At 34.0% G+C, this 14,070-nt stretch overlaps 1 protein-coding gene across 1 annotated transcript in view; it reads left to right on the top strand.

Moving 5' to 3' along the window:
- The window catches only part of LOC136829335 (potassium voltage-gated channel subfamily H member 2-like), a 725,046-nt gene that overhangs the window by 622,948 nt on the left and 88,028 nt on the right, over nucleotides 1-14,070 (top strand). The window contains exons 7-8 of the mRNA XM_067087739.1: nucleotides 8,373-8,528; nucleotides 13,529-13,661. Of these exons, the coding sequence (XP_066943840.1) occupies nucleotides 8,373-8,528; nucleotides 13,529-13,661 (289 nt within the window). The remainder of the gene's footprint in view (nucleotides 1-8,372; nucleotides 8,529-13,528; nucleotides 13,662-14,070) is intronic.

Genomic DNA, 14,070 nt, shown 5'->3' with positions numbered 1-14,070 from the left:
CGGAAAGTTCCATTTTCCGAGTGAGTACTTGAGTATTCAGATCCAAATGAAACCTTTCCATTGTGGTTCCCTATGAATTTAGATGAGGTAATACAGAATATTATTTTAAGCAGAGAAGATTGTATATTACGTGGAGAACTCCAGTTTTAGTTTTGATTGTAAAAATAGTACTTATGAAATTCTGTAATGTGTCAGGAACTTTGTTCTTACAAGTAAACACATTCAATAGCTTGTAGCTCCTTTACTATACATGGCAGAGTTAATCTGTAAAAAGGATAAGAAAGGTTGGTGTGTCTAATTTTTCTGATTTTCTGAAGTTTTATTAATTATTTCTTTTATAAAATATTTTTTCACAATAAAAAAAAGCGCCACACAGGAATTGCATAGCCAGGTGGATGAAGAAGAATAATGTTCTGTTATTGATAAAATGTCTGGTAGACCATGTGATGATGAAGGAACTGTAGCATCTGTAGAACAGTCCTTTGAAAGAAATCGAGAAAGAGTCTAAGACGAGCATCTTTGGAGATGAGACTCTCAAAATCTACTGTGCATAAGATTCTGCGGAAAAAAAACTTAAAATGAAAGCGTACAGAATCCAAATGCATCAAATGTTGTTATACACGACCCACTTTCTGTCATCAGTTCAATGAAAGAATTAATGCTGATTATGCATTTTTGAATGGCTATGTAATTCTTGTGTGGTGCTACTTTATTGTACTGGGTTGTAAACCTTCTTTGGACAGCGACAAAACATTTTAGTACGGCCAACCAAAGAACGTAGTTTACTTTTTCTAGTCTGGGTCAACAGGAAGCCTGAAAAAGAGGTAATTTAATATATATAATATATATATATATAGTGTAATTTTTAAGTTTCAAAGTTGTATATATAAATATAATTTAATATATTACCCTATATATATCTGCCGTTATATATATATTGTATTGTATACTAATGACGTCAAATATAAAGATTGTTTTTATATAGAGTTGTTTATTGTTGATTGTCAGGGACAGAACTAACTGCCTTAACCTTGATTAATATGAGGTACCTTGATACTGGGTTGATAGACTGATTGATCAACAATTACCGGCAGCATGTCAAGCCTGTCTCACCTAATTTGATTTAGCTTTTAGGAATTCTCCAAATGTTTCATTTAAAAGCGGCTCAAGTAAATGCACGACAGGATATCATGTAATTAGCGTAACTTTCACTTACATCCTTAAAATTTATTAAGAACCTAAGTATCATATACTGATAATTCTTTACATGATAAATAATCAGTACAACTGAGGATTAAGTGTCGATTCCTGTTATCATTCCCTCCTTATTATGATAATACTTAGTACGGAATATGATTATTATCAAAGATTTTAAAAGGCGAATGCTCAGTATATGCGAACACAATATTTTCTTATATTTATTAGTATACCATTAGTATTTTGTTGGAGAAAGCTGTTCAGAAGGATGGTACACTGCATATGTTGTGTCTGATTTTATTAAACTCCTCCGTCTGTCGCGCACTTTTTGTAAAGTAATTAAAAATTCCATTCTCTACTGGGCAGCTAGAGAGAGAGAGAGAGAGAGAGAGAGAGAGAGAGAGAGAGAGAGAGAGAGACTGCAGCTATATCCCTTTCCAACAGTTAGATATTATATAAATGTTTAAATGTTGTTATATAACAACGGTACTATTATTGTAACGAAAGCGAAAGTATAGTAGTTTTCAACGAATTATGTTGATACATTTCTTTATAGGCTACATACATAACACTTGAATACCAAAGGGCACTATAAGAATAATTGCTCATCATAGAAAGAATATATATATTGGATAATATAATGATAAAGATTCTTTTATAAGTGAAATATAAATATGAAACACAGGTATGGAAATAACATAGAACATGTTCATTATAATGGTGCATATTGTTGCAAATCTGCAAGTCTTTTGACGTGAGACGGATGATATCAAATTTGTCAGTCCATCTTTCATCCAGGCTTTGAAAACAAGGAGTCCAATGTCGAATTAAAATATCTAGCCCTTGGGAAACTAACTGTTTTTATCGCTCACATAAATGGAGAATGGGGAACAAAGAGGGCATCCATATGCCAGTTTGGAAATGCTTTTAGAACGACCAGAAAATTTGAAATACAAAAGGTGCCATATCATGACTCCAGGCTGAATATACGTGAGCAACACTGAAGGGGATATTCTCTTCTGAATAAACACATTCCTTAGCAGTGTCTGATGCAAAAACTTAATTTGAATTTTGTTATAATAGTAATTATGTACAGAACTTACATATTTCTAATTGCCATTAATGCCGTTGGGGCAGAAGGGAGATATAAATAGATTATTATTAATGTATTCAGTCTTCCGGTGAATTCCTAACTCCAACTATCGACTAAAAGAGGAAATGTTTTGGGGTTCAGCAATCACCAGACGATTCTATCATTCTCATTCCATTTACCAAAGCCAGTTAACCTGAATACATAAACCTTGGATGTTTACCTAATTTAATTTGTTTTTAACCAGAGCATGGTAATTACTTCAGACCTTCAAGCCGGGGCAGACAGTGATTTTTTCTCGATTCTAAATTCAGTGGAACACATTTTCCTCAAGTTTTTTGTTTCCTCTTAGGTACTCCGGGGTTTAAATTTAAATATAATTCTTACTAAAAATGGGGAAAATATACTTCGGAAAAAATGATACCTCATGGGAGGAGGGCCAGAAAGGTTAAGCGAGATATACTTCTCTACAGACTCCTGTGTGGTCGGATTGGACCGGTCTGAACCAAGTAATTATTATTTCAAATGCTGGGGTACATCGAATAATAGTAACTATAAGAAAGAAAAATAATGCCCCAGGGTTGCTTACCGATTGGATGAACAAAGAATAGAAATGGATACTTCTTAGAGCAAGAGAAGTAAAGAGTACAACCAAGATAAAAATACATTATAAGAATGAGTGTGATGGTATCAACTTAACGAGGAGAGGAGAAGAGAACATGTTGATTAATGCCGGGACCAATTGCCGGAAGAAGGCACTCTACCTAAGGCGTGGCCTTGAGTGGGTGGTATATTGGAACCAGGAGCCACTAAGTGGGTCCTGATTGGAACTTAAAGGCTCTCTCCATCGTACAGTACTTCACTCAGCTGCCAGTGTCCGAAAACAGAGAAATGGGACATTATTAATCTTAAAATTAAGGCGACTTTTAAAGACACTGGTCCTTGATTGTACTCACCCAATCCTAGGAACCAGTGGAGGCCTGGGTTATAATTGCACTGGGTACAGTTAAGTGTAATGGTAGGAAATGGTTCAGAAGAGTAGCTGAAGGACCTGTCTCGCTGTTGTTTCGGAATTTCCGGGATGAAACTGCGTGAACATTTGAGAACGGTAGAACACGTGGTTATAAAGACAAAAGAAAAAGAAGTAGAAATGAGGGTGCCAGAGGTTTAGTCGTAAAAGCGTGAAAGGAGGAATCATTATAAAAGAGGGTATAAATGCAATGATGGCTGTTGACAGAGTTGTTGTACTTCTTGTATAAGATGTGGCGTTTCAGAAGTAAATAATGCGCAACGAAAGAAGTCAGTGCAAAATCGTCGGGTCTGTTGTTTAAATACTTTACACACTTGCAACACGCCGCGCAGTACAAAAGCTTGATTTCCTTGGGACATAACTGTCTTGAGGTTTCTGTTTGAATTAGTGACTTTAATTTGGTAAAGATTGCTTAGCTCTTACAAGAGTTTAGCTTCTTAGCTGATTGACCAGATAAATCTGTCTTCTGGGTCTGTTCTAGACAATACACAAAAATTGAGGAAAATTCCTTTTTCACTGAAAATTATCACTGATGCGATATTCACACCTTTGCCGAGGAAAAGGCAGTAAACACGTTCTTCCCATTAGCAATAACATAAATAAAGAAAGACTAGTAGAAAAAAGAAAGTAAAATGTGGGCATAAACCTCACAGCCGTTTTCAGATGTAAATTTCCTTGTGAGCATGTAAGCGGTTTAAATCCTTTCATGACGAAAGTCTGGGCTATTAAAAATTTCGCTCCATCCACGTGTGACAATGTGTCTTTGTTATCCGTGAATCATTAATATCTGCGCCACAAGAAAAACCTATCACGCGCTATTAAGAGCGAACCTGAAATTCATACGTACTTAGAACAATTTTCATACGTGAGAGATGCGTTCTGCAATGAACCTGAGCATCGGGGGATAATCATTACATCCGACTTATATCTCGAGGTTCATATTTTCTGTCGTGTGATTATTTTCATGGGGGAGGTTAAACCTTCGTTCGCTCTCTCCTCCCTGAATTATTTGTTGTTGCCCGGCGCCTTTGTTTAGGTCTGCTTAACGTTAACAAATATTTTTTTTTATTGTGTACAGAGTAACCAAAATCGCAGTGAGATTGTTTGCATAAATTTCCCAGTTTTCTTCTTCTTTTTCTACTGTTATTATTATATGACTAGCTTATTTTAATATTCATAAGTACATCTTACACAAACAAGACATTCCAATGCTCTTAGTGCTGCCGTGAATTCATGATATAATGCTTCTTGGTTGGCTTGTATTATGCCCATTGTCTCGGTGTTTGTTCGGAAATCTTGGATTAATTAGAATATCAATTGCCATTTGCAATTCTGATGGTCTCTCGTATTCCAGATATTTGGTCTTAAAATTTCAGACGTTATACATGATTCATTATGTTAAGTGGAGAATTAATATATAATGTAGATGATGTGGTGGTTTTCTTTTTTGGTAGGCTCACGGCTGTTTAGGTAATGATTATTGTCGAATATATTGAACATTTCATGAAGATTCTCTCAGGAAACATGAAGATTCTATGTGTGTATGTGTAAAATATATATACACATGTATACATTATATATATATATATGTATGTATATATATATATATATATATATATATATATATATATATATATATATATATATATATATATATATATATATATATATATATATATATATATATATATATACATACAGAAGGCACATCAGCAACATCTGTAACATTGCCCTCTATTTTGCATGCATTCCAGGATGTTAAGGCCATCCTTTCCCATACCTCTTCCACTGTTTCTTTCCAACACTATATCCTGCTGACAATTCCGAATTACGTATTCTTTTTACCAACTTATAATCCTCCATTCTTTCCACATGACCGAACTGTTTCAAAACACTTTTATTCATCCTGTCACCCTAGCTGGCCTTTTCATTTCGCCTGTGTATCTCCAAATTTCTCACCCTTTGGGCCCTTCTTATTCCATATGTACTATGTAATTAGCTTATCTCAACACCTTCAGCCTTTTATTTTCTTCCATTTGCATCCAACATCTACACTTCACTTCCATGAAGGGCAGGTGGGTCAACAAACCCCGCATACATTCCAGACTAGGCTTTCATAGAGACTCCCAATCCTCTGTTCCCAATCTTTTGCTCACAACTTGCTGCCTTCCGTGTTTCATGTATTCTGAGGCTCAATCTCTCATCCTACCGGTGTCCATTATGTTGATTCCATTCGTGCATCATCCAAGCCTATATTCATTGCTTCCTCTTCCTGATTCCGATTACCGTCATAACCTGTGCTCAGTTCTCAACTCTTTCAAACGCTTTCTAATAATATCATTAGTTTATGCAGTTCTCTTTTCAGTCCCCAGTGGGTATTGTGTCAAAGGCAAACGTCCGCTGTTCTAATGTTCAGTCGTACCTCATTTTCTTGCACCATAACTATGCACCGACACACACTTGCACACTTATGTATGTATATATATATATATATATATATATATATGTATGTATGTATATATATGTATGTATGTATGAGTTCTTATAGTTAAATTGATATTAATAAAATAAAATTAATTTTAAATGCGTATTTCCTCTATGGTCATCTTACGTCACTGATGGTAACAAATGTTCTCCTTTGTGCTTATTACCACTAATATTGCTCGAGTTCAGTATTTACATACTACCCTAAATAATGCCCGTAAAATTTTATTATTTTTATGTAGCGCAGTTGAATTGTCACTTCAGTGAATACAAGCGATATTTTAGAGTTGCTATCACTCAATCTCGCCCAAGTAGTTTTTCTTCGTTTTCTTGCTCATTCAGTTAAAAAAATGTAAAAACCAAACATTGTAAATTAAATAATTTTTGAGGAGTATGCACGTGAGTGCCTGTCTGCGTTTACACAAAACTGTTTAAGAATACACACACACACACACACACACATATATATATATATATATATATATATATATATATACACACACACACATATATATATATATATATATATATATATATATATATATATATATATATATATATATATATACACATACACACACATCATATATATATATATATATATATATATATATATATATTTATATATATATATATATATATATACACATAGATACATACATACCTCTGTATTTATTGATCTGCATGGTAGGCTATTTACGTGCGAGAACGAGCATGAAAATGCAGTACGCATCCATTGTAATTAAAACTAAGTAAAACAAAAATTGCTGGTATTTCTTTTTCATCCTTTTTGCTTTTGTGTTTTTAGTAACTTTTGCTTTGCGTTTTTTGCTATTTGGAGCCATTTTGCCCTTTAATTATTTTTATTCAACAACAGCATACAATTTTTTTATTAGCAGCATTTTTCAGATTTTTGTTCAGCATTTTACTCATGGTAATACGCATTTTTAGTCAAACCAACTTTTCAGTTTTTTTAAGACCAACTTTTTTTATATACTTGTCATAATTTCTAATCTGAAGATAGCATAGCTAATACTCAGCTGACCAAAAAATTCCTTGTTATTCCCTTAGCAGTATGAAATTCGATTCGATTATAAATGATATTTTCGTAGCAATTCAGAGGCCAGAAAGCTATTTTTTTTACAGTATCAGCCGAAAGTCAAATGAATTGACGAAGCAAATCCCCTGATCCCTTCGCTTTAGAGAGACATTTATCGATACATTTGGAAAAACAGAAAATCAACTTTTGCAGGTTTCATAGGGAACTCGTTAGCAAATAACCAATCATGGAAATAGCTATTTCAGCTCTCATGTGGAAATACAGTGATATCCCCCAGTGGAGACTTAAGGTTCTTTGCAGCGTCCGTTCGGCCCCTAGCTGCAACCCCTTTCGTTCCAATTTTACTATACCTCCGTTCATATTCTCCTTCTTCCATCTTACTTGCCACCCTCTCCAAACAGTTTTTTAATAGTGCAACTGCGAGGTTTTCCTCTTGCTGCACCTTTTAACCCTTTTAACTCTCTGTTTCCGTTTCAGTGCTGAATGACCTCATAGGTCCCAGCGCTTTGCTTTTGGCCTAAATTCTATATTCTCTCTCTCTCACAGTGGAGACCACCAGAAGTCATCTGAGCGTTGACTGCAAAGCAAAAATCTGTTTGTAATTGATTACCGTTATATGATTGTAGGCAGGTCAACTAAGGAAAGAAACTGTTGTACATTTTATTCTTTTTTTTTTTTCTTTTCCTTCAGTTACTCGGGCATTTTAGTACTTATTTTTCGCGTCTCTGCCCTTCAGCATAAATATCAAGATCCAGTATGGTGGATAAGGTAGTGAGCGTAATTTTCTAGATGTATCTGGAAATAACCACCTAATATTTCTAAAAGGTACAAGAACACATCTGGCATAGAAATTCATTATGTCGGAAGTTGGGGAAATAACGTTGTGTAACTATTAAGGGATTTGACACAATATTGTAAATTTTAGATGCTGTCAAACTTTTACTTCCTTTCTACCATAGATTTTGCCAAACAACACACACTGGTTGTCAGTCCTCTTATCAGTAAAAGCCATGTTTCTTATGAATTATTCCTGTTATTTCGTTATGTTAAGATATAAGTACAGTGTTCTGATAAATTATAGTTTGAGTCAAGGCTCATGAGCGCTCTGAATTGTCGCCATTTCCTGGCATTAAAAGATATATTTCCTCAAGTGGAATATTGTATGATTATAGAATTCAGTCAGTAACTTCTCCTATTTAAATCTATTTAATTATTATCTACACTCCATTTGATACCATCCGGATAACTGTAGTAAAAAGTACTAGAAGTGCAAAATATTTACATTTGATCATTATCAAACGTTATAGAATACAACGTTGAATTAATAGTGTTTCCACCCCCATAGTTCCTTTCATTGAATAGTTCTTAAGCGGAAGAAAAAAAATTCATTTGCCTGTGTAAATTTACTCCATTTCTTTCATTCAGCTGAACCCTTCCTACACCGTGGCGCAGAAGGGGTGTCAGAGAATATTACCCAGCACACTATAACCCAATTTGTTGATTTATTTCAGTCCAGTTTCGACGCCCTCCAAGTCAGTCGTCCGTCCCTCCATACCTTATATGTGGACGACTACCGCAAGACCTCTCTCCCTATTTGGAGAAGGAAAGACTCGGCCGCCTCTCGCAAGGATTCTGTGGCCACAACCGTTTCTAAAGCCTCCGCGCGGGTAAAAAAAACAAATGGTTCTCCTTTAGTTGTCTGTCCATTGTAGAACCCTCCGTAGTGAGTGACCAAGTAGATTAACCCTGCTTTTTATCCTAACGGTAACCAATAGAGCATATGTTGAAATGAATCATCCAGTGTGTGTGATCGAGAGTAGATTAGCCCCTATATTTTTGTCCCTATCACAAAAAGATAGAACAATATCATACTGTGTTTACTCGGAGATAGCTCTCCTTTTCATTACTGTTAAATATTGACAAACATCCTACCGTGTTTAAATGAGAGAAGTTCTGTTTTTATCTTAAGAAATGAAGTCTGTTTAATGGAAGAATGTCATACGATATATTTAATCGAGACTAAAGGGTTTTAAGACAAGAATTCATGTAAATCTCATCGGCCACAAATAATCCTTTTCGTCCCTATAATACCTTTAATAAAAAAAGAAAACATTTTCACAACCATTCGGGAGGGTGCAACTAGCGTCTATGAATGTTGATTGGTTTTATGCCCAGAAATAGAGCAATATTTTTTCGTTTGAGAAGATCAGCATATTTAGCTAAAGGGGGTTTTGGTTCAAACAGGATTTTTTGTACGGTTTAGCACCTCCTTTATAAAGGTTTGACTGGTGAAGATAAGATTCCAGTGTAAATTGTTCACTGATTCATTCCACATACAATATGCCATTGACATTTGAGATCTCAACACAATCAGTAGTACCGATTTATATATTCAATTATTCGATCATTTTCATTTATGCTCCTTTTTCGCTGTCAAACCATTTGATTACTTCGCAAAATGCTAACAATATGCAATACGCTGTGTGAAGTTAATTATATCAATTACAGATACTGAATGCTTTTAATGTATCCATATTTTTTTAAAATTATGGACTTAATAAGTCGTCCAATGACGTTTTTAATTTTTTTATGGTAACTCGCAAATAACTGTGAATATTTTTCATATACCTTTTATTGGCTGTACTAAATAAAAAAACTGCTGTACTATTAAATTCCATAAAATTCTCTTGGGAAACATAAGTAATTATACACACAATTGTATAATATAAATATATATATATATATATATATATATAATATATATATATATATATATATATATATATATATATATATATATATATATATATATATATATATATATATATATATATATATATATATATATATATGCATGCATGTATATATATACATACATACATCCACACACTTACACACATTATGTAGAAATAATTTACTGTTACCACTTTAGACCGATAGTGTAGGGTTTCTGGGCTAGTAATATGGCTTCATAATTCTCTTTTTTTTTTTTGCATTGTTCTGTCAATTCTGAGTAGTCTTTTACCATCTCCTCTGTTGAAGCATGCATCCGTATTTTGCAGTCGTGAACTAGAAAAGTTTATCTCTTATATCCCTACTAATAACTTGTTCCCTTTCAGTTGGTTGTTCTTATACCTTCAGTAATTATTTCACGTCCTTTCATTTATGTGTCACAGTTAGATTTAGAGACGAGAGACTATATAAACATTGCATGAAAAACAGAATTTTTGTTTAACGTTACGAAGAACATTGAATTACCCTCAAGTCAAGTATAATCATTACTTGTTAGTGGTAATTCATCTTGTATATATTGATTGGAATTACGTGGTATTTTGGCAGTAGGTACACCTGACTTGGAAAAAAAAAAGTCTGGTGCGTGCATCTTTTCAAGAAGTAGAAAGTCACATGATGAATGTGAGAGAGAGAATTCAACAGATCTAGGTGTAATCTGAAACGTTTCCAGGAAATCAACTAGAGACTTCCAATCTAAATTATATTTTGAGCCCGTTGACTTCAAACCTTATTCATTTTAATGTATGCCTTCGAGAGATTTTATAAGCTGTTTAGAGGTAAAAAAAAACTCATGACTAAAGTAATAATAGTATTAAAGTGACAATGGTTGAAATCATATTAATTCAAGTGCATTTATTTTCCCAGTCTATTGCGATACAAAGTTATTGGTAATCTTGAGGTATGTGGAAGCTTTTGGCAGGAATATGATCAGTAAATGTGAAAATGAAAACCTGGGTTATTGAGTAGTGATTCTCATGCATTGCTCATACTCCAACATTACACCTAATGTTCTAAAACTATTCAACAATGCTTTGTGTTGCAATTACCAGAAAGCTTTTTCATGTCTTGGAACTTACTACACATCATATAATGCTTCCAGAGAATTAGGTATTGTCCTCGAGGCTTCTGTTATCTATAGAGATGACGGCGTTAAAGCCAATTGCGTCAGATTTTTTGCTTTACCATTTGTCAGGAGATTGGTATCTTGTTTGGATGTCATGCATCATCACGGGAACTTCACCTGGATAAAATTTTTACTTGGTTATCTTTCTGTCTTCTAGCAACTCTGATTTTCCCTGTTATTCAATAGGGAACTTGCATTATTGACTTAGGGGTCTTGTCTCCAGTATATAGTGCATGCTACTTTTTCGCAGTGTAAGTATCCATACTTAGCCGAGATGTGATTCTGCCACTGTTTTTATGTTGTTCATTAATATACATGTTATTCTCACGTGTCCCTTCCCAAACCTCTTATATTTTGGTCATGGCTTTTTCTTTTTAAACAAGTAAACAGTATTATTAATATGAGGAAAACAGCATAGCATATTGTTATCCTTAACAATAAGGAGAGAAATGCTGCTGCTGGTTACTTGAAACCCACGGAGGGGAACGACTGTAAGTGTGTAAGACCCTCATGCTTACTGGCTTCAATAACATCAGTTTGAATTAGTTAGGACTCACATCTTTATCAAGGTTGTCTCGGATCAAAGCATTTAGATATATATCGGTACTATAAGTGCTGAAAGTATTCCCGTACGGATATTGACTGTTAGGGATAAATTATTTAGATTCAACGCACTTTTCAGAAATTTTGGTCTCATGGATAGACAGCATGGCCGTTTCCGTTTTCGTAATTTGTCTGTTATTTTTGCGTCATGTTAGGGGGCATGAGGTCTTGAAACACTCGTCAAAAGTGCAGCTATATTTAAATATAATTATGAACTGTTGCTGTTCGCAAGATGACGATGCATTACTGGAGACTACTCTGTGGTTTTGAAATTTCTCCTCTTTATATTTTGACTTGCTGTTGTTGTTAACTGTGCTCGTAAATTGAATGTGATCTCGTAAACTGAATGTTAGGCGTAAAATACAGTTAAGTTTACGTTAGGAACACTGTGGAATTGCTGTTAGCTTTCAGAAATCTAGAAAATATTCAAGTGTAGGTTGTAATATGGAGTCTTTGTTACGTAACGGCCTTTGTTACTTATCAGAGAGCCGACTCCCAGAACATCTGATAAGTTGATTGCTGTTATGTATATCTATATAAAACTCTTCCCTTCTCAAATTGTCACGTTACTTAAATTAGCTGAAAATATTAATCAGCTGGTAAATGAGTAAAGGCTTAGTTTTGAGTGCTTTTTGTCTTTATGATTTCCTGATCATTGTAAGTTAGGCTTTTATATTTTTTATTTTTTTATATTTTGTATAAAAAGGAGCCGGCTAATAGATATATTAATAATTTTCCCACGACTTTAACGAGCACAACAAGTGTTTTACTACGATGGGGAATATTAAATGAATAGATTCATTACACTTAAAACAATAAAACGAACGAACTTCAACTCAAGCGTTGCAATTCACATCCTCCTGGAGGTTCAAATAAAAGATGTGATAGCATAAAGCTGCAGTTCCAGTTAAGTCTGGCTTTGCCTTTCTGAACGCCTCGGAAGATAATTTCGTGAAAAACAACTGCGAGCAAAATGTCATTCAACGTTAAAAAAAAATACTTTTTAGGTACAGTCATTTGCTCAGTCTTCTTGAAGCAGTGAAGAAGAAACAACGATCAGTATTTCTGATCGAGTTTATTATTGTATGTCATCATCTTTTGCTCTTTTCTGTGCCATCTTGTATTGTGTTTTTTCAACAGTGTGTATTTTACTTTTGTTGCTGTGTGTAACTGTTATGCATTTTATATTTCAGATTTTTTTTCATACAGAATATTTCTGCACGACTCCCAGTCATCTTGAAACACAGCCACATATATATATATATATATATATATATATATATATATATATATATATATATATATATATATATATATATATATATATATATATATATATATATATATATATATATTTTATATATATATATATTTTATATATATATACATACATATACATACACATACACACATACATATATATACATATATGTATATATATGCCTTTTTTCCGTTAGTGGGTTGCCAACGGGCATCTATCCAACTGTGTCTATCCTTTCTTGAAGTTTCCCCATTCAAGTGCTGACCAGAATCATCCTCGCTGATTCTTCTTCTTCTTCTTCTTCTTCTTCTTCTTCTTCTTCTTCTTCTTCTTCTTCTTCTTCTTCTTCTTCTTCGCAGATATTCAGTCGGATAACAAATTCTGGAGCCACTCCCCTTTAATACCTGACTATAGTTACAGACCTGAGTGCTGCTTAAATTTGTTTACTCTAGGCTATAAATTCTTCTTGAAAGTTGACGAGCTATGGAAAGGGAAAAATTATCTTATTTTCCATTGCCATTGGACTTCCCAAAAAGGCCCATTTACCGAGAAAATTGTTATAGCATTTTCTTGGTAATAAATTCCTGTACAGCGTACAAAAATATTCTGGGGTTATTTTGATTTATCTTGCATTCATTCCCAGAGGACATGTTCCAATTGTTTTGCCTCACCCATTTGGAGGAAATCACTTGGGACTCGTTCTGTTTGTAATGTTTCCGATACACTTCCTTAAAGCAAGTTTTTTTTTTTTTTTTTGCTTTAAAATATTTTTTTCTCCTTTTAATATTTGTCTTGTGGGTTTTGATGCCTGTCTTTTTGGCATAATATAGTCAGATGTTTATATGAGTTTAATATGAAATGTTTCATCTTTTTTTTTTCTCTTACAGTTAGGTTCCTTTGCCGAGGAGAGTCATAGTCGATCGTCCATGCGACCAGCCACCTCCCTCGACGCCATCAGCCATCACAAAATATCAAGCACAGTCAGGGAATTCCCCTCCAGATCCGCCACCATATCCACAAGTATGTATTTCACATTTTCTTTCATGAGATTTTCTTCTTGAAACTGAGTTATCTCTAAGGTACATTTGTGCACGTGTATCATGATAGTTCTTGCAAGAGTAGCTATCAGGTAAAATCTTTTTATTTTATAAGGCTAAGATGATGTGAAAGCAACTTTTCAACCATTGTGCAGAGCTTCTCTTTTCACTGAGAAAGCAATGATTTTAATTATATTTTTTGAAAAATAACCAACAATAGCACATATGGATGATTAAATGAATAAATAACGAAAAATGGAGAGCGTGGCTCGTAGAAGGTATGATTAATTGAAACCCTGTCTCTTCGGCAAATGAGAGCTTGTTCTCAGCGAGTGAGAATGGAGAGCATTTGATGATATACACATGGTTCGTAATTACAGTAGATGATTATC

Source organism: Macrobrachium rosenbergii, chromosome 44, assembly GCF_040412425.1.
Source record: "Macrobrachium rosenbergii isolate ZJJX-2024 chromosome 44, ASM4041242v1, whole genome shotgun sequence".
In the NCBI taxonomy this organism is placed as follows: Eukaryota; Metazoa; Arthropoda; class Malacostraca; order Decapoda; family Palaemonidae; genus Macrobrachium; species Macrobrachium rosenbergii.
The sequence above is the reverse complement of the archived record's forward strand: the minus strand, read 5'-3'. Positions and strand labels throughout refer to the sequence as shown.